The following is a 27,345-nucleotide window of genomic DNA, read 5'->3' as shown; positions in this document are numbered from 1 at the left end:
GTTTAGATGGGTGTGTCTTTGCTATAAAGCATCTCAGTTGCCATTATGTTGACACTCTCAGATAATTAATTTATAGACACTGAATTGATCTGAGAGTCACAGGGCTATGGTGAAGCTCATATAATTAAATATGGACTTTATGATAACTCTGACGTGTGTGTGGTTTGCTCTCTCATGATTTGGTAATACAGGAAATTTCCACAACAAGCCCTGCCCATCTCTTTAAGGATTGATCCGAGCAATCTGCCCTAACAAAAGCAGTCAAGGCCGTTTTCTCAAAAGTTTATCAGCTTCCAACGCAGAATTACTTCCCCATTGCTCCTCAAATGCAGTGTATGATATACCATTGTGTAGCTCTGTCACTGCTTTTATCCAATGTAAAAAACACAATTTCAAATGTTGCTACATAAGACCGAATCAAGGCGGTCGGTCACAAATGTGGAAAAAGTCAAGGGGTGTGAATATTTTCTGAAGGCACCTGATACCACAATGTTATCATGCTGACTTTATGGTTTAATAACAGTGCCTATTTTGCATGTCAGCAAAGTATGACCTCACAATACGTCACTGTTAGACCTTGGTGTGTGCATTCCTTCCTGATAAATGAAACCTGATTTCCCTGCAAAGCCATCCTCCAGCTGTGGTGGTCAGTTATCTCAACAGTTCATCTATGTTCTACGCCCACTTCATAGTGAAACCTACAGTATGTTTTAGGTTTCATTTCAGCATAAAAACGAAACTGACAGAGTAGTGTTGTAATGTTGTTGTTGTTACTAGGGAGGGATCTAGTGGTTGTTGACATACACCATAAATACTGCAGCACTTCCTGAAGTGTTTCTAATCCAATACAAGACATTATGACATTCAGCCTAGAAGTGTGTCGGAACTGTAGTGTAACATGAGCTTATGAATAACTTCACAGATTTTATTTCAAGAGGACAACACATCATAGCCATGGTACATTTCACATTTTCCTAAGAGGCAAGTACATTTTTATATTCCTGTTGTTGTTCATTATGTTGATAGTGGAAAGGTAAATGGTTCATACACATGAAGTAATATAGACAGATGGCCTAATGATGTCTATAACATGTTTTTTAATACTTCATTGAGATTGCTCTGCATTCATGTGTCATACCACATCCAGCTGTAGATGTTGTCAGACAGTGTACAAATTAATCAATTGGCAGTTAATGTTACTATTTTCTTGCTCGCTTAGTGTGACTTACAGTATACCTACAGAGATTTGAATTGAATATCTCAGGAGTCACAGAATGTTTTTTAATGAGATAGGGGGATACCTAGTCAGTTGTACAACTGAATGCATTCAACTGAAATGTGTCTTCTGCATTTAACCCAACCCCTCTGAATCAGAGAGGTGCAAATGGCTGCCTTAATCAACATCAACAGTGCCAGAACGACAGATTTTACCTTGTCAGCTCTGGGATTCAATCCAGCAACCGCCCAATGCACTAACCACACACCTGCAGTTCATAGCTATATCTGTATTGCTTAATGTTAATGTTGTCTGCAATTGGTTAATTGAGACCAGTTAGCCTGTTGAATTGAGAATAGCTTTATAGCTATATTAATTAACAAAAAATATATATGTATACATATTTCTTAATCATATATTTTGCTATTTAGAGGATATTGTTTTGAAGAAACTTTTATTGAGATCATTTGATCATTTTGGTGACAGGTGCAAAGCAAGGTCCAAGTCAAGCAGAGTAAACTTATAGATATTTCTGGTTACAGCCAGTCCTATTTTACAGATACTATAACAATTAAAGGTGCAATATGCAGAAATCGCACCGCCATTTCCTGGTTGCTAAAATTCCATTAGTTTGCCTAATTTCAGTTTATGTGACAAAACAAGCAATGTATAGTGTAGATATTCAATTGCTTCCGGCGCCGACAGAGATGGCCGCCTCGCTTTGCGTTCCTAGGAAACTATGCAGTTTTTTGTTTTTTTACGTGTTATTTCTTACATTAGTACCCCAGGTCATCTTAGGTTTCATTACATACAGTCGAGAAGAACTACTGAATATAAGATCAGCGTCAACTCACCATCAGTACGACCAAGAATATGTTTTTCGCGACGCGGATCCTGTGTTCTGCCTTACAAACAGGACAACGGAGCGGATCCCATGCAGCGACCCAAAAAAACGACTCAGAAAAAGAGGGAAACGAGGCGGTCTTCTGGTCAGACTCCGGAGACGGGCACACCGTGCACCACTCCCTAGCATTCTTCTTGCCAATGTCCAGTCTCTTGACAACAAGGTTGATGAAATCCGAGCAAGGTTAGCATTCCAGAGGGACATCAGAGACTGTGACGTTCTTTGCTTCACGGAAACGTGGCTCACTGGAGAGAAGCTATCCGAGGCGGTGCAGCCAACGGGTTTCTCCACGCATCGCGCAGACAGAAACAAACATCTTTCTGGTAAGAAGAGGGGCGGGGGCGTATGCCTTATGGCTAACGTGACATGGTGTGATGAAAGAAACATACAGGAACTCAAATCCTTCTGTTCACCTGATTTAGAATTCCTCACAATCAAATGTAGACCGCATTATCTACCAAGAGAATTCTCTTCGATTATAATCACAGCCGTATATATCCCCCCCCAAGCAGACACATCGATGGCTCTGAATGAACTTTATTTGACTCTTTGCAAACTGGAAACCATTTATCCGGAGGCTGCATTCATTGTAGCTGGGGATTTTAACAAGGCTAATCTGAAAACAAGACTCCCTACATTTTATCAGCATATCGATTGCGCAACCAGGGGTGGAAAGACCTTGGATCATTGTTACTCTAACTTCCGCGACGCATATAAGGCCCTGCCCCGCCCCCCTTTCGGAAAAGCTGACCACGACTCCATTTTGTTGATCCCTGCCTACAGACAGAAACTAAAACAAGAGGCTCCCACGCTGAGGTCTGTCCAACGCTGGTCCGACCAAGCTGACTCCACACTCCAAGACTGCTTCCATCACGCGGACTGGGACATGTTTCGTATTGCGTCAGACAACAACATTGACGAATACGCTGATTCGGTGTGCGAGTTCATTAGAACGTGCGTTGAAGATGACGTTCCCATAGCAACGATTAAAACATTCCCTAACCAGAAACCGTGGATTGATGGCAGCATTCGCGTGAAACTGAAAGCGCGAACCACTGCTTTTAATCAGGGCAAGGTGTCTGGTAACATGACCGAATACAAACAGTGCAGCTATTCCCTCCGCAAGGTTATCAAACAAGCTAAGCGTCAGTACAGAGACAAAGTAGAATCTCAATTCAACGGCTCAGACACAAGAGGCATGTGGCAGGGTCTACAGTCAATCACGGACTACAGGAAGAAATCCAGCCCAGTCACGGACCAGGATGTCCTGCTCCCAGGCAGACTAAATAACTTTTTTGCCCGCTTTGAGGACAATACAGTGCCACTGACACGGCCTGCAATGAAAACATGCGGTCTCTCCTTCACTGCAGCCGAGGTGAGTAAGACATTTAAACGTGTTAACCCTCGCAAGGCTGCAGGCCCAGACGGCATCCCCAGCCGCGCCCTCAGAGCATGCGCAGGCCAGCTGGTCGGTGTGTTTACGGACATATTCAATCAATCCCTATACCAGTCTGCTGTTCCCACATGCTTCAAGAGGGCCACCATTGTTCCTGTTCCCAAGAAAGCTAAGGTAACTGAGCCAAACAACTACCGCCCCGTAGCACTCACTTCCGTCATCATGAAGTGCTTTGAGAGACTAGTCAAGGACCATATCACCTCCACCCTACCTGACACCCTAGACCCACTCCAATTTGCTTACCGCCCAAATAGGTCCACAGACGATGCAATCTCAACCACACTGCACACTGCCCTAACCCATCTGGACAAGAGGAATACCTATGTGAGAATGCTGTTCATTGACTACAGCTCGGCATTCAACACCATAGTACCCTCCAAGCTCGTCATCAAGCTCGAGACCCTGGGTCTCAACCCCGCCCTGTGCAACTGGGTACTGGACTTCCTGACGGGCCGCCCCCAGGTGGTGAGGGTAGGCAACAACATCTCCTCCCCGCTGATCCTCAACACTGGGGCCCCACAAGGGTGCGTTCTGAGCCCTCTCCTGTACTCCCTGTTCATCCACGACTGCGTGGCCACGCACGCCTCCAACTCATCCTGGCGGGCTGTATCACCGCCTGGTACGGCAACTGCTCCGCCCTCAACCGTAAGGCTCTCCAGAGGGTAGTGAGGTCTGCACAACGCATCACCGGGGGCAAACTACCTGCCCTCCAGGACACCTACACCACCCGATGTCACAGGAAGGCCATAAAGATCATCAAGGACATCAACCACCCGAGCCACTGCCTGTTCACCCCGCTATCATCCAGAAGGCGAGGTCAGTACAGGTGCATCAAAGCTGGGACCGAGAGACTGAAAAACAGCTTCTATCTCAAGGCCATCAGACTGTTAAACAGCCACCACTAACATTGAGTGGCTGCTGCCAACACACTGACACTGACTCAACTCCAGCCACTTTAATAATGGGAATTGATGGGAAATTATGTAAATATATCACTAGCCACTTTAAACAATGCTACCTTATATAATGTTACTTACCCTACATTATTCATCTCATATGCATACGTATATACTGTACTCTATATCATCGACTGTATCCTTATGTAATACATGTATCACTAGCCACTTTAACTATGCCACTTTGTTTACATACTCATCTCATATGTATATACTGTACTCGATACCATCTACTGTATCTTGCCTATGCTGCTCTGTACCATCACTCATTCATATATCCTTATGTACATATTCTTTATCCCCTTACACTGTGTATAAGACAGTAGTTTTGGAATTGTTAGTTAGATTACTTGTTGGTTATTACTACATTGTCGGAACTTGAAGCACAAGCATTTCGCTACACTCATATTAACATCTGCTAACCATGTGTATGTGACAAATAAAATTTGATTTGATTTAGAGAATCATTCTACCATCTAAACCTCTGTGAAAAGTATTTTCAATAACAATGTATAGTGTAGAGAATCATTCTACCATCTAAACCTCTGTGAAAAGTATTTTCAATAACCAAAAATATTGTATTTTCAGCTGTTTGAAGCTGGTGTGCAAAACCGAAAGTAAAAGATCCAAAACTAAACTAAAGAAAGGGAAGCATAGAAATACTGCACAATAGAACAGATCTACCACTTCTTAGACTTGCTTTCAATGAGAATGACTGATCTATAAATAGCGAACACAGGACAGATCTACCGCTTCTTAGACTTGCACTTTGGCAAAGGTTAAAGGCTACAAAACATAGTACACACTGCTCATAACCGATTTTTTGTTTTGGAAACAGAAAACTAAGGTCAAAAGTTTAATCTATGCGAAAATTAGCAGAATGTCGGCCGAGTTTCAGCTTGCTCCATCTTATCCTACTTGCGGTCACTGGTGGGGAGTGGAAGCCCCCACCGTATGCTTCAGATCTTTACCCCTTGTGACACATTTGAGTTTCCCCTTTTATCTGTTGGGAAACAGCTATGGAAACTCCAACTTTATTTGCTATAATGTGCCTCTATGAAAGTAATATAAAGCTAAAGGCACTATTACCTTCTGTTTGCATGATAATTAAATGTGCAGCTAGTGTTAGCCGAGTTACATGGACCAGTAGAAGGAATGTTGCTGGTTCACACTTCAAAGCAATTTTCTAAGCATTTTCACTAGTTTTTGGATCACACTACTCAAATTGCTGTGATTAATTATTAATGTACTTATTACAAGAAAGGTTAAGACATAACTAAACTATCTCTTTAGTAAAAGCTTAGATATGCATGATATCAAGGACTGAAGTGTCACACAACCATTTGCCTCTATTAATAATCAATAATGGACTAAATGAATATTGTCACGCCCTGACCTTAGAGATCCCTGTTTATTCTCTATATTTTGGTTAGGTCAGGGTGTGATTAGGGTGGGTACTCTAGTTTTTGTATATCTATGTTTTCTTTTTCTTTGTTGGCCTAGTAGGGTTCCAAATCAGAGGCAGCCGTCTATCGTTGTCTCTGATTGGGGATCAGACGTAGGCAGCCCTTTTTCCCACCTTCTGTTGTGGGATCTTGTCTTTGTTTGGTTGCATGTGTTTTGCACGACAAAGCTTTTCGTTCGTTGTAAATGTTTTTGTTTTTTTGCTGGTTCACATTTTAAATAAATATGATGAACCCAAATCACGCTGCGCCTTGGTCTCCTTCCAACAACGGACGTTACAAATATTGATATATGTGCAAAAACCTGTCATGCTTTGTCTTTTAATTTCAGAGAAAACCTGGGATCACGCTATGACTACGAAAGAGAGAATTCAGCGCCAGTTCCCTGGCACGTTCATGGAACTCTGCGAAACTTGCTTGCATCACAGACCACAGCAGTTCTCCTGTAAGGGCATCAACTTGAAGTGCAATTCCAGACACAGGCATGTTTGGAAGGCAACTCTAGTTCTTTATGACAAGAAAAATACACGGTTGTATGAGGAAGTCAGGCCGCTGCCCATCCTGCCCCACTTGAACATCAGCTCATGGCTGTACTGTAAGTACGTTGTGAATGGTGAGCCATGCTTGCATGGCGCCCATCGATGCTGGTTTGCACACAGTGAGGTAGAGATGACCGTGTGGACAGCTGAGAGCCAGGAGGGGTTTGTTCGGGCTGAGCTGCTTCAGGCTGTACAGAAACATCAGCCGGTGGTGGCAGCAGCTTCTCGGTCTCTGCCCCAGCATTATTGCAAAGCCTGCGATCTATGGTTTCCATCATGGGGAGATTTCCAGAACCACCTCAACACGTTCAATCACATCAAAAGGACCAACGAGTATAACAATGAGACAACAACTGAGTGGAAGTATCGAGACCCACCTCAAACCAACCAAGCCTACAAATTGTGTGAAAGGTACATTACACCCAGTCAGTATCACACAACACATACATTGAGTATACCAAACATTAGGAACACCTCCCCACCCGCCCCCTTTTTGCCCTCAGAACAGCCTCAATTCGTCGGGGCATGGACTCTACAAGGTGTCAAAAGCGTTCCACAGGGATGCTGGCCCATGTTGACTCCAGTGCTCCCCACAGTACTGTAACCCTTATTTCTTGTTGTAGGTATTTAACCATATCTCAATCGGAGGACTTGTGGGTTCAGCAGAACTTTTTTTAACATGGGTTATAACAGAAAAATATTGCTTGTAGTTTAATTTCTCCTGGACCAAGAGATATAGCCAAGCAGTCTCCTTCCCCCTCTCTCAAAATTCGCAGGTGCTCCTATGAATACTATTGCTTTCACAATAAAAGTCTCCAGGGTACAAAATAACAGTGCCTCAATACATTTAGGCAAAATAAAAGTCATAACAAAAGTAAGGCTGGAGTTGTCAACATAGCTGGATGTCCTTTGGGTGGTGGACCATTCTTGATACAGACAGGAAACTGTTAAGCATGAGAAACCCAGCAGGGATTCAGTTCTTGACACAAACCGGTGCACCTGGCACCTACTACCATACCCCGTTCAAAGGCACTTAAATATTTATCTTGCCCATTTACCGTCTGAATGGCACACATACACAATCTCTCTCTCAATTGTTTCAAGGCTTAAACATCCTTCTTTACCCTGTCTCCTCCCCTTCATCTACACTGTTTGAAGCTGATTTAACCTCTCTGGTACAAGTGGGACGGTAGCGTCCCACCTCGACAACAGCGAGTGAAATTGCAGGGCGCCAAATTCAAAAGAACAGAAATCCCATAATTAAAATTCCTCAAACATACAAGTATTATGCACCATTTTAAAGATAAACTTCTTGTAAATCCAACCACAGTGTCTGTTTTCAAAAAGGCGTTACTGCGAAAGCACACCATGCGATTATGTTAGGTCAGCACCTAGTCACAGAAAACCATACAGCCATTTTCCAGCCAAGGAGAGGGCTCACAAAAGTCAGAATTAATCACTAACCTTTGATGATCTTCATCAGATGGCACTCATAGGACTTCATGTTACACAATACATGTATGTTTTGTTCGATAAAGTTCATATTTATGTCCAAATACCTCCTTTTTGTTCACGTGTTTAGTCCAGTAATCAAAATGCACAAGGCGCGACCACAAAGTCTAGACGAAAAGTCAAAAAAGTTCTATTACAGTTTGTAGAAACATGTCAAACGATGTATAGAATCAATCTTTAGGATGTTTTTTTTAATCATAAATCTGAAATAATATTCCAACCAGACAATTCCTTTGTCTTTAGAAATGAAAAAGAACGGAGCTTGCGCTCAAGGCCGCGCGTGTGACTAAACTAATGGCTTTCAGCCAGACCCCTGATTCAAACAGCTCTTATTTGCTCCCCCTTCATAGTAGAAGCCTGAGACAAAGTTCTAAAGACTGTTGACATCTAGTGTAAGCCTTAGGAAGTGCAATATGAACACATGGACACTATATATTGGATATAAAATCACATGAAAAAGATTTCCCACTTCCTTGTTCGATTTTTCTCAGGTTTTTGCCTGCCAAATGAGTTCTGTTATACTCACAGACATCATTCAAACAGTTTTAAAAACTTCAGAGTGTTTTCTATCCAAATCTACTAATAATATGCATATCCTAGCCTCTGGGCCTAAGTAGCAGGCAGTTTACTCTGGGCACGCTTTTCATCCGGACGTGAAAATACTGCCCCCTACACCAAATAAGTTTTAACAAGGGACATCAATTAGGGATCATAACTTTGACCTGGATTCAGTCTATGTCATGGAAAGAGCAGGTATTCCTAATGTTTTGTATACTAAATGTATATTCCACAGTAGGCCTATATAGCAAACAAATTAGTAAGTAGACAGCACACTGAAAATAAGACAATGCCGTTTTTCAACACAATATACACTAAGTCTCCTCTGACTAGATCACAGCCCAGCATAACCGTGCCAGTGATAAAATGAGTCTGATCCTATTCTTCAGACACTTATAGTTGGATATCTAATGCGATTCATATTTCTAAAACATTAAATGTAATGTAATTTATCCATAGGAGGGCCTCTACATGTGAGCTTGGGAGCAACTGTGTTGATGCTCACTCAGCGGAAGAACTACAGGAGTGGCGCACAAGAGACAAGACTGATCGGAAGACAGTTATTGCTGCTGAAGAGCAGGGTTTACTTTCATACCAGGGCAATCTACTGAGAGAGTACAAGGATATAATTAAAAAGGCTGATATTGTAAGGCCATTTCTATTAAATATATATAAATATATATTTACACTACCGTTCAAAAAATGTCCTTGTTTTTCAAAGAAAAATAAATAATAAATCCATTAAAAAAAAAAAAAAATTGATCAGAAATACAGTGTAGACATTGTTAATGTTGTAAATTACTATTGTAGCTGGACTATTGTAGCTGATTTTTAATGGAATATCTACATAGGCATACATAGGCCCATTATCAGCAACCATCACTCCTGTGTTCCAATGGCACGTTGTGTTAGCTAATCCAAGTTTATCATTTTAAAAGTCTAATTGATCATTAGAAACCCTTTTGCAATTATGTTAGCACAGCTGAAAACTTTTGTGCTGATTAAAGAGGCAATACAACTGGCCTTCTTTAGACTAGTTGAGTATCAGGAGCATCAGCATTTGTGAGTTCGATTACAGGCTCGAACCTCTTTAGTCTATTCTCGTTCTGAGAAATGAAGACTATTCCATGCGATAAATTACCAAGAAATTGAAGATCTCGTAGAACGCTATGTACTACTCCCTTCACAGAACAGCGCAAACGGCCTCTAACCAGAATAGAAAGGAGTGGGAGGCCCCGGTGCACAACTGAGCAAGATGACAAGTACATTAGAGTGTCTAATTTGAGAAACAGATGCCTCACAAGTTCTCAACTGGCAGCTTCATTAAATTGTACCCTCAAAACACCAATCTCAACGTCAACAGTGAAGAGGCGACTCATGACATGCCATTGGAACACAGGAGTGATGGTTGCTGATAATGGACCTATGTACGCCTATGTAGATATTCCATTATAAATCAGCTGTTTCCAGCTACAATAGTAATTTATAACATTAACAATGTCTACACTGTATTTCTGATACATTTTATGTTATTTTAATGGAGAAAAAAGGTGCTTTTCTAAACAAACATTTCAAATTGACTCAACTTTTGAACGGTAGTGTACATTGTTCTGATTATGATTTATGTGTATTTTATTTCTTTGTTTATTCGGTTTTTGTTCATCCGACACTGTGATTGGTTTATACAAAGGGGTGACAACGCATTGAAGTGGGGAAGGACACAACTTGAGTGAAGTCATGATTTTTTTCTTGCACAACTGAACAGTTGTAACACAAATCATAGGAAAGTTATTAGAATCTTATCAACCTACCACATTCAATAAATTATCTAGCTAATGTTGTCAATAGCTAACACAAAGATAGGCCTACTATTGGTTAGCCAGTTTTTTATATTAGTAAAATAATCATTAGCTATCTCAACAAGTTAGCCTACTAGTTGTCAAATCAGATCTAGCCTACTCACCAGCCAGCTAGCTAGATTCAGTTGTTGAGAGATGTGCATTTGCAAGCACTAATTAGTGTTAGCTACATTAGGTAATTTTTCGTGTGAAACATAGCTACTATGAACTAACTTTCTAGACTAGGTATAAAAATGGGCCAACCAAGAACAACACATTGTCTCTGTCGGAAGAAAACCTTGTATCTCCAAAATTGAAATTGTTTTGTAAATTGGATAAAAATGAGCACACAAATTCGAAACTTCAAACACTTTTTTAAATACATGTTCTTTGTCCTAGAATCATGAAATGTGCAGGGTACATTGAGGGGAGGTACTGGGAATTAAGAGATTTTCTTCCGACAGCAACCTTAACATTAGCTAGATTGACTTAGCTAGATAGGTAGGCTGCTTAGTCCAAGAAAGCATGGCTTATTTTCTCTGTACTGCTTTGTATCAACTAATCACAGTGTAGTCAAATAAAATAAATTGAAAAAATTGCTATTTAATAACCTGTTTAATGTTAATATTAATATTAAGTGGTTGGCCATATAAAACATATCTATCTTCATGAGAGGGCCATGAACAGTACCTAGTAATGCCTTATACTCCTAGAAATCTTTACATTTTTATTTGTTAAATATATTATTTATCGATGATTTCTATGGACTTCCAGCTAGCACATTTGGTTCCTTGGACTTATATTTGTGGTGTCCCATTGGTTCTGGGAACAAAGCCATACGTTTCCTGACCGTAAAAGCTATTTTTTTTTTACCCCATTTTTCTCCCAAATTTCATGATATTCAATTGCTAGTTACGATCTTGTCTCACCACTGCAACGGACATGGGAGAGACATGCGTCCTCAGAAACATGACCCGTCAAGCCACACTGCTTCTTAACACACTGCTCGGTTAAACCGAAAGCCAGCCGCACCAATGTGTCAGAGGAAATACTGTTCGACTGATGACCAAAGTCAGCTTGCAGGCACCTGGCCCGCCACAAAGAGCCGCTAGAGCGCGATGAGCCAAGGAAAGCCCCCTCTGCCAAACCCTCCCCTAACCCAGATGGCGCTGGGCTAATTGTGTGCCACCCTATGGGGCTCCCGGTCATGGCCAGCTATGACACAGTCTTGAATCGAACCCAAGGCTGTAGTGGCGCCTCAGCACTGGACCGCTAGACTGCTTCGCCTGGAATGACCCCGGAGTCATTCCAGGTCAACTGATTTGAAGCATGGAAGGGATTTGGTCCAACAGAAGTTGATTTTTAAGCAAATTACCTTGATACAATAATTACATCAACACTGTATAAAATATTGCCAGCTTTTTAACACAAACTGAAACATTCTGTGCCATTGTGATTATACCTTCCATTTTCAGATGTCTGAGGCAGTGTCTGGTGTCAATATCAGCTGTGACAAGGACATGATGATTTCAGGTCAAAGAGAAAATGTGCCGCTGACATGGAAGTTCAGAATACAGTCGGAGGTAAGGCTAACATACCATTATTAACTTGTTGTACTTCAAAGAGTACTCCATGCAAAGTCGCCACTCAGTGCTACAGTACAACTACAGTTATTCTGCAATTACTGCGTCCAAAATACCACAGTTGACTGCATTTACTGCACTTTTACTGCATCTAGGTTGCTCAGTGTTGTCATCGTCGTAGTTGCATTGCATCGCAAGAGATAGAAATCCATCCTATTTCACAGAAATGACTGTATGCAATGTCCAGTCAGCAGGAAAAGGTTTACATGACTCGTCATATCGTTCTGATCGGAACTCTGACCCAGTTGTCATGTCAACACAACTGTCAGTGCTGCTGTAAACCCTGACCAAAGATACATGGCAAAAAAATTATAGACACCATGGCTAGTCATGGTTCATGTACATAGTCTGGCAGTCAATACATTTAATTTGAAAAGTGAACCCAGACCTTTCTCTGTCCAGTTTTAACTGACATTGTTCAACATCAACTGCACTAGCTAGCAAGCTTAGCTCGTCGGTCGCTTGATTAACTAGCTAGCTTGTGAAAACATGATTGGCAATTAGGCAACATTTTGGCTATCTAACTAAATTGTACAGCCAGCATTTTGTCTATATTGATGGTGTTACAATTATCAAATGTTTGGATAAACAAATAATTTATGATACCATGATGTGATGTTGCATGCAATTTCCATTGCATTTGAATTGCTTTGTGTAGCTGCAAAGTTGCTTGAGATGATGTCACTTGCAACTTCCATCTGCAACAGGAATTGTGTCCAAATTGCTTAACTCACAATATTGTAGTAGTGGCACCTAATGAATTGTGTCCAATGCTTTTTTACAGAAACTACTTGCACATGTATCACTACTGAAACAGGAACCTGGAGCCTCTTTCTCCCTGGATGAAAACAGTCCTGAGCCCTGCACTTACTCCACGGGTGAATCGTTCTGTAACTCAGACATGACCTATGACATCACCGTGTCCTTCAAGTCCAACAACCCGGGTCTTTACGAACAGTGGTTGGTGTTCGACTTTGACACAAGGCCAGTGCTCCTGCAGAAACTCAAAGTTAATGTTGGAAAAGAGCCTTCCATTCAGCTAGTGGTGCCACCAGAGGACGACATCCATCCATCTTTAAATCAAGAACGCTGGCATCAGGGGAACAGGGACATCATCCCATATATGGAGAAGACAAAGGCACAGGAAAAGCTGCTTACGGAATACGAGCCTCAGATTTGTACGCCATATGAACCACTTGATGACCGCAACATGCCCATAAATCACCAGAACTACAAAGAGAGAATGCACAGCTTCCTGTACACAGAGGAGCAGGCAGAAGATCAGGTGGTTTCAAGGTAATGAGAGCAATTATAGTATTTATTGAGTACTATATAGTGAAACATTTACAATGGTAAATATACATGAGTTAAAATGGCAATCAACCTACTACAGTAACTCTCTCCACATTCTAATACCTTTTTAGACTCAACGTTCAAACAACCATCACTTTGTCGGTCACCCTAGAGGCCACTGTAGACGACCCTCAGTTTGGGATGAAGATAGCTCCTCTGGGGGAACTATTCTGTGCTGTCTCAGTTCCTTATAATCTCAGCCCAGACACCCCAGAGGGTTTGATGCTGAGACGAAGCATCCAATCAGCTCTCATAGCACCAGTATCTTCAGATAATCAAAGTCACAAGGTCTACGAAGCCATCATCCTCAAAGACGCCACAAGTAAGAATAAAATGCACTTGAAGCTGTCTGAAAGATGCTGCTCTGACCTGAAACTCCAAAACAATGAAACATGTGAAATGGAAGTTCAGTTCCAGCTGAATCGTCTGAGGTTTTGTGAGATGCACAAAGCCATAGATCTCCTTCCAGACACAGAGAGAGTGTTACCAGACTTCAGGAACTGCATTGTCCCTGTGAGCAAAACACAGAAAAATTACAACCTCAATGCAAAGCAGCAAGCAGCTATGGAATTTATCATTGGAGACACTGATGGAGCAGGAAGTGTGTCACCACTCCTCATTTATGGACCGTTTGGAACTGGGAAAACCCTTACTCTAGCTACGGCAGCTAAAGAGCTGGTACGGCAGCCTCACAATAGAGTACTGATCTGCACCCTTACAAACAGGTAGGAGATGATTTGATGTAAGTCACTCTTGATAAGACCTTGTGCTAAATTACTCAAATATAAATGTAATGTAAGTATAATATTGGTTATTCAATGGGTTGAATATACACTATGTGGCCTCCAAATGTTCAATATGTTTATAATCATAACAAGTATTTGTAATTAGAGCCTGTAATAGTACAGTAGAAGTTATGAAAAGTAATAGTATTTTGTATAGTTGGAACATGGTATCCTTATTAAAACCTGGTGAATTATTATTGTTGCAACAAAAGTACATAGCAGGTGAAACCATAGAAGACATTACACTCATTATTTTCTTCAGTTCTGCAGATTTATATGTGAAAGGTCATTTCCATGAGTCTGTCAACTCTGGAGATCTTGAAATCAAACCTCTTAGAATAAAGGCAGAGGAATCATCGGTACAATCTACTGATGTGATCACCTTACAGTACTGTCATCGTTCCAAAAACGGACAATTCTTCTCCCTACCTGACAAAGATACAGTCGACTCCTGTAGGGTGGTCATAACAACCACCTCAATGGCAAGGCACTTACATGACCTGAAGCTCCCTGGCGGCTACTTCACCCACATCCTGATTGACGAAGCGTCCCAGATGCTTGAATGTGAAGCTCTGATGGCCCTTGGTCTGGCTGGGCCAGTAACTCGAGTGGTTCTAGCTGGAGATCACATGCAGATGGGACCAAAGCTCTTTTCAGTGGACGATGACCAACGCTCCAATCATACCTTGCTGAACCGTCTGTTCCACTACTATCAAGCCCAAGAGAGTAGTGCAGCTTTGAAAAGCAGAATCATTTTCAACGAGAACTATCGCTCCACCAAAGAGATAGTAGAATTCGTGTCCACTAACTTCTATGTTGGCAAGTCTGATGCCATCAAGGCTGTAGGTAATGTCCCAGCTCATCCGAACTGCCACCCCCTGAGGTTCCACCATATCAGAGGAGAATCTCACCTGGACAACACATCCATGTCGTGGTTTAATCGTGAAGAGGTTGCATCCGTGGTTGAAGTAGTGCAAAATCTGCTCAGAGATTGGCCACCTGCATGGGGAAATCAGGATCAAAGCTCAATTTGTGTCCTGTCTGAAGGATGCCAGGTAAATTGTCCTTTGAACATACCACCATTTTTATAATGTATATCTTGAGCAAATGATAAACTATCAATAATATTGTATTTGAAGCCTTACATGTCGTAATTTTATTGGTTGATAGGTTTCACTGATCAGGAAAGAGCTTCGGAAAAAAAGACATGGCCAAGTGACTGTGGAAAATATAGCCAATGTTCAAGGTATATTTTTGACTGTAATTTTGACTTTCATATAATCTTTTCCTTGAACATAATAATGGGTTGTATACTTTAAAAACATTGACATATTTTCATTTCTTAACAGGCAAACAGTTCAGGGCAATAGTATTGACAGCCGTTCAAACCCGTGACAGCCTTCTTTCCTCTGACTCACTTTGTCACGAGTTTTTCAACGATGCTCGCGTACTGAACACGGTCATGACTAGGGCTCAATCCCAGGTTGTTGTGGTTGGAGATGCTGCTGCTCTCTGCTACTTTGGGAAAAGCTCAAGGATATGGAAAGCCTACATAGACCACTGCATCAGCAAAAACAGTGCAGATCCACAAACCCTTACTGAAGATTACTTGAAACAAGAAGTAAGAGAGATTTCAAGATTTGTCAAAGGGGACGAGGAGGACAACAGTGATAGTGAGTCATCCATATCTGAGATACCCGACATAGATGACCCAATACTGAGGGAGCTTCTTGACGAGGGTAAAGATGTACGAGTCACTGTAACAGCTGACGGCCTGTTGGGTATCACCCAGGGGGAGCCAATTGTCAACCCATTAAATGGACTTGAGATGAACACAAGCCAAGACAGCTCCCCTTTGTACCTTCAGGCATTGATAAACAGAGACCCGAGTATCTACAAACACTGTCACTTGAGTTTGGAGAGGTTTGACTCAGGCTACGCCATACCTCTTGAAGAGCCCTCCCTCCGCATTTCTATCAAAGGTAGAAAGAATATTGGTCGTTCTTTTCCTGGAGATCAGGTTGTTGTGGAGATCTTGGACAATGAGTGTCATCCCCCAAATGGGAAAGTGCTAGATGTGGTGAAGGATGAAAATGCCTCCTTGGTGTTTGTCTGTACCATTGATAACTATGACAACCAGGTGATGACACCCATCAACAACTGCATCTCCAAAATTTACACCCCAGTTTGGAGGGACAAGCCAAACTACATTGCCGTGCGAAAACTGGAGGATCTGAGAGTTGAAAAATTTGTGAAGATAAATGAGGAATCCAAAAGAAACAATCTCTTTGTTGTCAAAGTCTTGAAGTGGCGAGAGCAATTTCGATACCCTTTAGGAGTTGTCGTAAAAGTCCTTCCCAAAGTGGCCTCTTTAGATAGTGGACTAGAAGTATTGGACATAGAGTATCAACTGACAAGGGCCACTTCTGTTGAGAATGACCAGGAAATTCTCAAGGAACTGAACACAGATACGCAAAAACGAAGGTGTTATCAAGAATTCATAACATTTACAATTGACCCAGCACATTCCAAGGATCTTGATGATGCCATCAGTGTAAGAGATTTAGGTCAACACTACGAGATTGGAGTTCACATTGCTGATGTTGCAAGCCGTGTGACCAAGGGCAGCCTATTGGACAAAGATGCACAACAGAATGGAAGTGCTTTTTATCCCCCTGGAAAGGAGCCTGTTTATATGTTCCCACTTTGTCTGAGCACCGAGCATTTCAGTCTACTCCCTGGATGTGAACGAAATGCCATATCACTGATGGTGCAAATTGACAAGAAAACAGACCGCATCAAGACAAGTAAGTTTAGCCTATCTAAAATAAAGTCTGATAGAAAGTTGTCATATGAGGAAGCTGAAAACATCATCCAAAACTCTGATGATAATGGCCAACGATATGACACTTTAGAGGGCTGCCTCGCCAAAGCATGTCACTTTTCTGAGGTTCACAGAAAGGACAGGAAACAGGAAGACTGGCACTATAAATCCCCTGATGATGATGTAATCGTTGGTAGAAGACGGTCTCATAAGATGGTGGAAGAGCTCATGGTTATGTTTAACCACGCTGTCACTGAACTGTTGCTCAAAGATGCAAAGACAGTCAGCTGCACCCCAGTCAGATGCCAAGACAAGCCAAACACAGAGAAGCTTTGTCAACTAAAAGATAAATACAGTTCTCTGATTCCCCTGTCCATTCATTTCTGCCACTGCATTGATCAGATTGGTAACGTTGATGATAACCAGAGGGATGCGGTTTCTAAACCTTACCCAGATGTGTCCAATCAGATGCTTGCAACGAGAACAGAGAATAAAGACCATCATGGTCAAGTTGTCCAGCCATCTGAGACATTCTCTCTATTAACATCCATTGTGAGGAGTCTTGAGTCAGCATTTCAAGACAAGGATATCCCTAGAATTGTGGACCTGATAGCAACTGATGACATTCATCCCCAGCTACTGCCTTTGATCATTGAACTCAAGAAGACGATCCATAGAGCATATGTTCTACGCTCTAACTCAACATACCTATCTAGAGTTGGCCACTATGACCTTCAGCTTGAAAGCTACACTTGGGCTTCCTCGCCCATTCGTCGGTACGTGGACGTTATTGTTCAGAGGCTCCTGCACTCAGTTCTTGAAAATAAAGCAGTCAGGTACACTTCTCTGGAAATTGACCATGCGTGTCTGAGTTTTTCGAGAAAATCTGAAAAGCAAAAAATGTATGAGAGGAAAGCACGTTGCTTGAGTTTTGCATCGCAGCTGAACAATCAAAGTGCCCAGAAGATAGCCTTTGTCATTGATGCCTCCTCAGCTGGAAACAGTTTAAGAGTGTATTTTCCATTTAATCGATCCTCCATGCCAGAAAATATCCTTATCATGTATAGGGATCTGCAGTTGACAGACCAACCAGAGTTCAATGAACATGACAACCATGTGGTTCTGAAATGGAAGAGAAGAGTATACTCCTTCACAAATGAGAACATCCATGCTGAACTGCAACAACAGTCACCTCATCCATTTGTGACATCAGTGCCAACAGACTTGTGGAAAGGGATGCTGTCAGCTCTGAAGGAGGAGAATTTGGACATCATGTTCCAATCCCTACAGACCATCAGCTCAAGTGTCAAAGATAACCAACAGGTCTGCTCAGGTCTGCTCCAATATACACCAACGGCCAGAACCAATCCAAATCCAGGTCATTACATTGAATTGCCATTGAGGGTAAAGTCTGGTGAAACACTGGAGGTGCAACTGGGCACTGACACACAACGGGGATTATTAGTACCTGTGGTTCAGATGCTGGTTGTACGTAAAAAGTTTGAGATTTGCTTGGAGCACTCAAAAGACCCAACTCTGTGTTTCTCCAAGTATGCATTCCATTCATCGAAGAAAACATACACCACTTACCAGGAGTATCAGAAGATATGGAAACCATTGTGTGAGATGGAGTCAGCCTCCAACGCTGTAACAGAAAATGACAGCATTGTCCTTGAAGATGTGCCTTTGACATGGAAACAGATACAGAAGGAGAGTCAACTCGGTGGATTCTTCCAGTTGTCACTTGAGAAGATGAAACAGTGGGCCATTGAGTATGGTCTCAAACACAGCTTTCTGTGTATCCGCATGAGGTACCAAAATCGAGTGGATTTGCCAAACAATGGCGCTGATGATGATCAGCATGTGGACCTCAGCAATATCCCATCTCTCATTTGGGTTGCTCATGGAATAACCACTGGGGTCACTGATGAGGATGAGGCTAAAAACCTCTCCTATGTCCAGATAGACTTCCGGATTAATCACATGTGCATGGCCAAGATTCCAGACAGGGTCTTCGGGAAAGATACAAGATTCACAGTAGAATTAATTCCAAAGCTGTTACCTGATATGTAAGTATTTGGACTATTTAATATTCAAATACAAATGTGTTTTTTAGAGTCGAAAGAAGATAAAATGTGAAATTTAATGAATTAATGATTCTGTGTTATTTTCAGGCGTAAAGAGGCTGCCGTCGACAACCTCACTCAGGCTAATGAACTTGTGAAGAACATTGCTCTTGGCAAGAGGACAAACTCTGGTAAATACAACTACAGTGCCTTGCAAAAGTATTCATCCCCCTTGGTGTTTTTCCAATTTTGTTGTATTACAACCTGTAATTGAAATTGATTTTTATTTGGATTTCATGTAATGTACATAGACAAAATAGTCCAAATTGGTGTAGTGAAATTAAAAGTATAACTCATTTTAAAAAAATCAAAAAAATTAAAAACAGAAAAGTGGTGTGTGCATATGTAGTCACCCCCTTTGCTATACATGTCTTGGAATGGCCTAGTCAAAGCACAGACCTCAATCCAATTTATGAATCTGTGGTATGACTTAAAGATTGCTGTACACCAGCGGAACCCATCCAACTTGAAAGAGCTGGAGCAGTTTTGCCTTGAAGAATGGGCAAAAATCCCAGTGGCTAGATGTGCCAAGCTTATAGAGACATACCCCAAGAGACTTGCAGCTGTAATTGCTGCAAAAGAAGGCTCTACAAAGTATTGCCTTTGGGGGGGGGCGGGGGGGGGGGGGGGGGGGGTGAATAGTTATGTACGCTCAAGTTTTCCGTTTTTAGGGGGGTCTAATTTCTTGTTGTGGTATATAGGTATATATATAGGTATGTAGTGGTATATGTTGTGTAAATCAAATGATACAAACCCTCCAAAAATCTATTTTTAATTCCAGGTTGTAAGACAACAAAATAGGAAAAATGCCAAGGGGTTGAATACTTTCACAAGCCACTGTAACACATTTTATTTCAGAACACAACACTAGACAAGCCACCATCTACAGTATACCAGCAAATTAGATTTAAGCGCAAATTCAATTTCCGTTGAATTTTTACACATTTTAGTTTTAACTTTGACAAATAGATTCATGGTAAATTCATGTCTCATGTCTGTTGGTAATAAGTGAGGTTGTGAGGATGTTATGTGGTAATATTTTACACAGCACCTGTAACTAAAGAGCTGAGACCTGCCAGGTTTGAGATCAAACTTCCTTCCTCCAAGTTTCCTGATCTGAATATTAGTCAAACCAAAGCTATTAAAGAGGCCCTCGACAACCGATTCACTCTCATTCAGGGGCCACCAGGTAAGCACTTTGATGTTTTACAAAGCCTATATTACCTTTCTCCTCATGAAGTTCAGTTAGAATCTTAATACATTCTAATCATTTTCTTAGGCACTGGGAAGACGGTGGTTGGAGTCCACCTTGTTTATTGGTTCTTTCTGCAAAACCAAAAAGACCCAAACCACCTAAGGCCTAAAGCTGCTGGGGGGTCTTCAAAGAGGAGGTGCATTCTATATTGCGGACCCTCTAATAAATCGGTGGACGTTGTAGCTGGTAAGAATTTACCCCCCTTCTCCTTATCCTTAGATGATGTTAGGTATGCCTGCATCTGCTATTTCAATGTGGGCCTGTGTCGCTGTCTCTTTTTATGAGGTCCCATTGAGTCAGATACATCTGCAGTCAGATTGCCATACCACTGTCACAGCACCAGTACTAAGCTTTGGCAGGTGCTTACCGGAGCTGACTACCGGCACCTCAAATTGTTTTGAGTTCCTGCACCTCTTATAGAATATTAGCTCAGAAGTAGAGGAGTTCCTGCACCAAAATATAAACAGTACTGACACCCAAAATGAGTAACGGCATCCATTTCAGTATAAGTCAAGCACTGCATAGCATTAAAACTTGTCTCATCATATTTGTCAAAGGTCAACTTCTGAAACTCCGGAAGGTGTTGAAGCCACTTCGTGTTTACAGTGAGCAGATGGAGATGTTGGAGTTTCCCTACCCTGGCAGCAACCTGAAGCTATCACGCAGGTCAATCAGGGAGGAGAGACCCAAGAGAGAGCTCAGGTCAGCTAACTTTTATCTAAGTGCAGAGAAAGAACTGTCAGTGTTTATTTTGGTTGTGCCAAGGAAGTGGGACTATAATGAAATTTGAGGCTTTATATTTGCATTGCGCAACTATTTGTTTTATTACTGATCATTACTTGGAATAAACAGTTATGACATGAAGTCAGCATATGCATGTGTAAAGTATGGTTTGCTTTTTTAAAATTGTTTTCAGTTCCATCACATTGCATCATCTTATTCGGATGGCTGAGAACCCATTCTCCAATGAAATTAGAAATTTTGATGCAAGAATTAAAAGGGGAGAGGAACTCACAGACATGGAGATTGAGAGGTAACTTACTTTCATGTAAATAAATAACCACATAGGATTTTATTTGAAGAGAAAACGTTTACCTAATTCATGTATAATTATGAAATACATTTTATGATTTTTCTATCAATTTGGTGTTTTATTTTCCCATATACCTTTTAACTTTAAGCTACAAAGACCTCCTAAGTCAAGCTCGGAATCATGAGTTGATGAGGCATGATGTCATTCTCTGCACTTGTACTGCGGCGTCAAATCCCAACTTCTACAAACTGGACTTGAAACAGATTATCATTGATGAGTGTGCCATGGCAACTGAGCCTGAAGCCTTCATCCCCCTTGTGACACATAAACCTGAACAGGTAATTGATAATCAATTGCTAATTCGTTTCTCAATTTGCAAGCAGGGAAAGGTTATATATAACCTATTTTATGATTATGCATTCTCCTTTCAGATTGTTTTACTCGGCGATCACAAGCAATTGCAGCCCATCACGCACAGTGATCTTTCAGCAAGGTTGGGCATGAGGAAATCTCTGTTTGAGCGTTACATGGAAAAGGCGTTGATGCTTGATACGCAGTACAGAATGGTATGAAGCATGGATTGGTTTGGGAAATATTTCCATGTTCTATTGTAGAAGTTGTGTGGTTTGATTCTTCTCTAACATTCCACATCTGATTAGAAACTTGCACAAACATTCTCTATTCTCTTTGTCATCGTTTGCATTTTGTTCATATAGAACTAGGGAAGCACTCACTGCAATTTTGTCTTTTCAGCAAGAGCGCATTTGTGAGTTTCCTTCAAAGGAGTTCTACAATGGTATTCTCAAGACTGGAGCAACTCGGAAAGACAGTGTCCTGCTCGCTCAGTCTCATCGTCTGACGCCCATCCTTTTTGGACACGTTTACGGAAAAGAGATCAGTCTTGTGGTCTCCACCGAACGGGGGAATGAAAACTCAAAGGCCAACTCGGCAGAGGCTGAGGAATCGGTGAGCAACCACCACCAAGCAATGTTTGGAAACACTGTCAATGCATAATTCCGTGGTAACAGTGAAACATAAACATTTTGTTTGTCAGGTTCGCATCGCCTCTCTGTTGATCAAGCGTGCTGGGGTGGCGGCTAGCGACATAGCTATTCTGACACCATACAATGCCCAGGTAGCCAAGGTGAACGAAACCCTGGAAATGAACCATATCCAGAACGTCAACGTGAATACCATCACAAAGAGTCAAGGTACAGTTATTTTGACCATGAGGCACAAAGTTACAGTATAAAAAAAATACAATATATGGAAGGGAAGGAAAACTGAACTCCAGCTGAGTGTTTATACTTTTTTTTCTACAGGAAGTGAATGGCGTTATGTCATCTTGTCTACTGTGCGCTCTTGTCCCAAGTCGGAAATTGAAACAGAGCCAACCAAAGCATGGCTCACCAAGAAGCTTGGTTTTGTCATGGACCCAAACCAAGTCAATGTGGGCATCACTCGGGCTCAGGAGGGACTGTGCATTATTGGTAAGAAACTGTTCCAGGTGGTATTATATGGCCAATGTCTCTCTGCTCACCTTGTTGACTCATATCAGGCACCTCTGTAGCACACAAAGAGACAATATCCCAGACAGATTTAGTCTAGTCGTGTACTAAAAAGCATTTTAATGAATAAACTCTATTGAACATGCTATTCGGGACTAGCTTTGATCTGTTGCCAGGAAACCGGCCCTTAGAGTCTAAATTAAGATAATAGTGTGCACTGAAAATGTTAAATGTGCAACCAAAGCATGTTAAATGTGCAACCAGGGCCTCCCGGGTGGCGCAGTGGCTCATATTGTACTGTACTGGCACTGTACTGCAGCGCCAGCTGTGCCATCAGAGTCCCTGGGTTCGCGCCCAGGCTCTGTCGTAACCGGCCGCGACCGTGAGGTCCGTGGGGCGACGCACAATTGGCCTAGCGTCGTCCGGGTTAGGGAGGGATTGGTCGGTAGGGATCTCCTTGTCTCATCGCGCACCAGCGACTCCTGTGGTGGGCCGGGCGCAGTGCGCGCTAGCCAAGGTTGCCAGGTGCACGGTGTAGCCTCCGACACATTGGTGCGGCTGGCTTCCGGGTTGGATGCGCCCTGTGTTAAGAAGCAGTACGGCTGGTTGGGTTGTGTATCGGAGGACGCATGACATTCAGCCTTCGTCTCTCCTGAGCCCGTACGGGAGTTGTAGCAATGAGACAAGATAGTAGCTACTACAACAATTGGATACCACGAAATTGGGGAGAAAAAGGGGTAAAATTAAAAAAAAATTAAAAAATGAAAAATAAATAAATTGTGCAACCAGAGCATGTTAAATGTGCAACCAGAGGGGAAAAAACTCTAGACCACCTTTACTCCACACACAGACGCGTACAAAGCTCTCCCTCGCCCTCCATTTGGCAAATCTGACCATAATTCGATGCTCCTGATTCCTGCTTACAAGGAAACATTTAAGCAGGACGCACCTGTGACTCGGTCTATAAAAAACTGGTCAGATGAAGCAGATGATAAACTACAGCACTGTTTTGCTATCATAGACTGGAATATGTTACAGGATTCTTCCGATGGCTTTACCAACAAGTGCATCGATGACGTTGTCCATACAGTGACTGTACGTACATACCCCAACCAGAAGCCATGGATTACTGGCAGCATTCGCACTGAGCTAAAGGCTTGAACTGCAGCTTTCAAGGAGCGGGACTCTAACCCAGAAGTGTATAAGAAATCCCTATATGCCCTCCGATGAGCCATCAAACAGGCAAAGCGTAAATACAGGACTAAGATCGAGTCGTACTACACCGGCTCTAATGCTCGTCGGATGTGGCAGGGCTTGCAAACCATTACAGACTACAAAGGGAAGCACAGCTGAGAGCTGCCCAGTGACCTGAGCCTACCAGACAAGTTAAACAACTTCTATGCTCGCTTCGAGGCAAATAACACTGAAACATGCATGAGAGCACCAGCTGTACCGGAAGACTGTGTGATCACGCTCTCCGCAGCCGATGTGAGTAAGACCTATAGACAGGTCAACATTCACAAGGCCGCAGGGTTAGACGGATTACCAGGATGTGTACTGCGAGCATGGGCTGACCAACTAGCAAGTGTCTTCACTGACATTTTCAACCTCTCCCTGTCTGAGTCTGTAATATCAACATGTTTTAAGTAGACCACCATAGTGCCTGTGCCCAAGAACACTAAGGTAACCTGCCTAAATGACAACCGACCCGTAGCACTCACGTCTGTAGCAATGAAGTGCTTTGAAAGGCTGGCCATTGCTCACATCAACACCATCATCCCAGAAACCCTAGACCCACTCCAATTTGCATACCGCCACAACAGATCCACAGATGATGCAGTCTCTATTGCACTCCACACTGCCCTTTCCCACATGGACAAAAGGAACACCTATGTAAGAATGCTATTCATTGACTACAGCTCAGTGTTAAACACCATAGTGCCCTCAAAGCTCATCAATATGCTAACATCCCTGGGACTAAACACCTCCCTCTGCAACTGGATCCTGGACTTCCTGACGGGCCGCCCCCAGTTGGTAAGGGTAGGTAACAAAACATCCGCCACGCTGATCATCAACACAGGGGCCGCTCAGGGGTGCGTGCTCAGTCCCCTCCTGTACTCCCTGTTCACTCATGACTGCACGACACCAACACCATCATTACATTTGCTGATGACACAACAGTGGTAGGCCTGATCACCGACAACAATGAGACAGCCTATAGGGAGGAGGTCATAGGGAGGAGACCTGGCCGTGTGGTGCCAGGACCGCAACCTCTCCCCAACGTGATCAAGACAAAGGAGATGATTGTGGACTACAGGAAAAAGAGGACCGAGCACACCCCCATTCTCATCGACGGGGCTGTAGTGGAGCAGGTTGAGCGCTTCAAGTTCCTTGGTGTCCACATCACCAACAAACTAACATGGACCAAGACAGTTGGGAAGTGGGCACGACAAAACCTCCCCCTCAGGACACTGAAAAGATTTGTCATGGGTCCTCAGCTGTAGGTTTCTACAGCTGCACCGCACGGCAAGCGGTACCGGAGCGCCAAGTCTAGGTCCAAGAGGCTTCTAAACAGCTTCTACCCCCAAGCCATAAGACTCCTGAACATCTAGTCAAATGGTTACCCAAACCATTTGCATTGCCCCCCCCCCCCCCCAATTCTGTTTTTGTCTTTGCATTGTCACTTTAATAACTCTATCTACAAGTACATATTACCTCAATTACCTCGACACCGGTGCCCCTGCACATTGACTCTGTACCGGTACCCCCTGTATATAGCCTCGCTATTGTTATTTTATTGCTGCTCTTTAATTATTTGTTACCTTTATCTCTTTTTGGGGGGTATTTTCTGAAAACTGCATTGTTGGTTAAGGGCTTGTAAATAAGCATTTCACGGCGCATGTGACAAATTAAATTGGATTTGAAGTGAATTAACAATCTTCCCATGTCTATTGTTAGATTCTCATTCTGTTACATTGTTTTGTACACTTGAATTGAGAAGACTGTAGAACGGGACAAATGTGTTTTATTTTCTAATTCCTCATTCCTTACTGGCAGTGCTTTAACATGCAAATTGGCGGTTTAAATTTGCTCTTCGTTTCCTTTTAGGAAACCAAGAGTTGCTGAGGTGCAGCTCACTGTGGAAGAGTCTGCTGGTTCATTACCAGCAATGTGGCTGTGTGGTGGATCCTGCTAAGGACATTCAAGTTCAAAACCCACACGTCAAAACCAAATCAAAGGACAAAAGAGCCTCAAAGTTTCAAAACAGAAAAAGAAAATGCTAGAGATTCTGCAGTACCCATAATTGACTGCTGGGGATCAGTTAGAAAATTGAGATATGCATTGCTATGGTGCCGCTTGAAATCTTGATCTTTAACGCTTCTGAGAAACTGAAGACTTTTGCACTACTGATGAGAGCTAATGAATTTTTGACAAATGAACATAATATGTACTGTTACACATACAATGTTATTGTAATGATATTTCAGAACTATGTATAAAAGAAAAGCAACAATCATTGCACTGGTAATACAAGACATTTAATATATATTTCTACATGTTTGTTGCTAACCTTGACATTTTACACATTTTTTATTCGCTTTTTAAGTGTCAGACGTGCTTTATACTCAGTCAGATGTTTTGTATGTTTTAGAATGGTTGTGAAATGTTTTAATCATTGTATATTAAACTAGCCATACTATGTATTTACTGTATATTTCACTTCATTATTTACTACTAGAAGGAGATAAGACCTCAGCACACTATATTTTCACCATATCACCCTGAGCCATTATTCATAAGTATACTGCATGTGTGGATGGGAGTGAATGGGAGTTCAACTGTAACCTCACTGACACTCAATTTGATAGAGGCAATGATTCAACTACAGTGATGTCGATCTTGTAGGGATAGTTGAAGATATATATATATATATATATATATATATATATATATATATATATATATATATATATATATATATATATATATATATATATATATATATAGATATACATTCCTCTATCACACATTTGATTTGTAGTAGTTAAAGTCATGCCATGATTAATTTAATAATACACAAAGTTATACATTTTATTGCAATACTAATTACCAATACCATGTACTGTCTGGGTCAACCAACAAGAGCCAAGGCAAGTACAAAATCATGTACAATTTATTATCTGTTAACTATCCCTTTAAGACTGTAGCCTACTTGTATGTGAAGGTATAAGTGTTCTGTTAAGAGGTCTGAAGCTTTATGGCACAGGTGCACTCCCCTTGGCTGTTTCCAGCCCCACTCTGGCTGTTCCCAGACCCACTCTGGCTGTTTCCAGCCCCACTCTGGCTGTTCCCAGCACCACTCTGGCTGTTCCCAG

At 42.0% G+C, this 27,345-nt stretch overlaps 1 protein-coding gene across 3 annotated transcripts; it reads left to right on the top strand.

The window, feature by feature from the left end:
- Nucleotides 1-739: 739 nt before the first annotated feature.
- helz2a (helicase with zinc finger 2a) lies at nucleotides 740-26,673 on the top strand. 3 transcript variants are annotated; one of them, XM_021610645.2, is made up of 20 exons: nucleotides 740-981; nucleotides 6,327-6,945; nucleotides 9,064-9,250; nucleotides 11,918-12,025; nucleotides 12,870-13,381; nucleotides 13,510-14,163; nucleotides 14,486-15,278; nucleotides 15,394-15,469; nucleotides 15,573-19,116; nucleotides 19,222-19,304; nucleotides 20,222-20,362; nucleotides 20,453-20,614; nucleotides 20,986-21,130; nucleotides 21,345-21,461; nucleotides 21,610-21,799; nucleotides 21,893-22,027; nucleotides 22,215-22,427; nucleotides 22,516-22,672; nucleotides 22,784-22,951; nucleotides 26,078-26,673. In XM_021610645.2, the coding sequence occupies exons 2-20, from the start codon at nucleotides 6,347-6,349 to the stop codon at nucleotides 26,251-26,253; spliced, it is 8,160 nt and encodes a 2,719-aa protein (XP_021466320.2). In that variant the 5' UTR covers nucleotides 740-981; nucleotides 6,327-6,346; the 3' UTR covers nucleotides 26,254-26,673. The 3 variants fall into 3 exon arrangements, with proteins under 3 accessions (XP_021466320.2, XP_036840001.1, XP_021466321.2); XM_021610646.2 differs by lacking the exons at nucleotides 740-981; nucleotides 9,064-9,250; XM_036984106.1 differs by lacking the exons at nucleotides 14,486-15,278; nucleotides 15,394-15,469; nucleotides 15,573-19,116.
- The last annotated feature ends 672 nt before the right edge of the window (nucleotides 26,674-27,345 follow it).

The sequence above is a fragment of the Oncorhynchus mykiss genome, chromosome 7 (genome assembly GCF_013265735.2).
Source record: "Oncorhynchus mykiss isolate Arlee chromosome 7, USDA_OmykA_1.1, whole genome shotgun sequence".
Classification (NCBI taxonomy): Eukaryota; Metazoa; Chordata; class Actinopteri; order Salmoniformes; family Salmonidae; genus Oncorhynchus; species Oncorhynchus mykiss.
Note: the sequence above shows the minus strand (reverse complement) of the source record. Positions and strands in the feature narration are given on the sequence as shown.

Coding starts and splice junctions, on each gene's coding strand:
- helz2a (XM_021610645.2), top strand. CDS start 6,347: ATGACTACGAAAGAGAGAATTCAGCGCCAGTTCCCTGGCACGTTCATG. Junction 6,946..9,063: donor GCCTACAAATTGTGTGAAAG/GTACATTACACC, acceptor ATTTATCCATAG/GAGGGCCTCTACATGTGAGC. Junction 9,251..11,917: donor TAATTAAAAAGGCTGATATT/GTAAGGCCATTT, acceptor TTCCATTTTCAG/ATGTCTGAGGCAGTGTCTGG.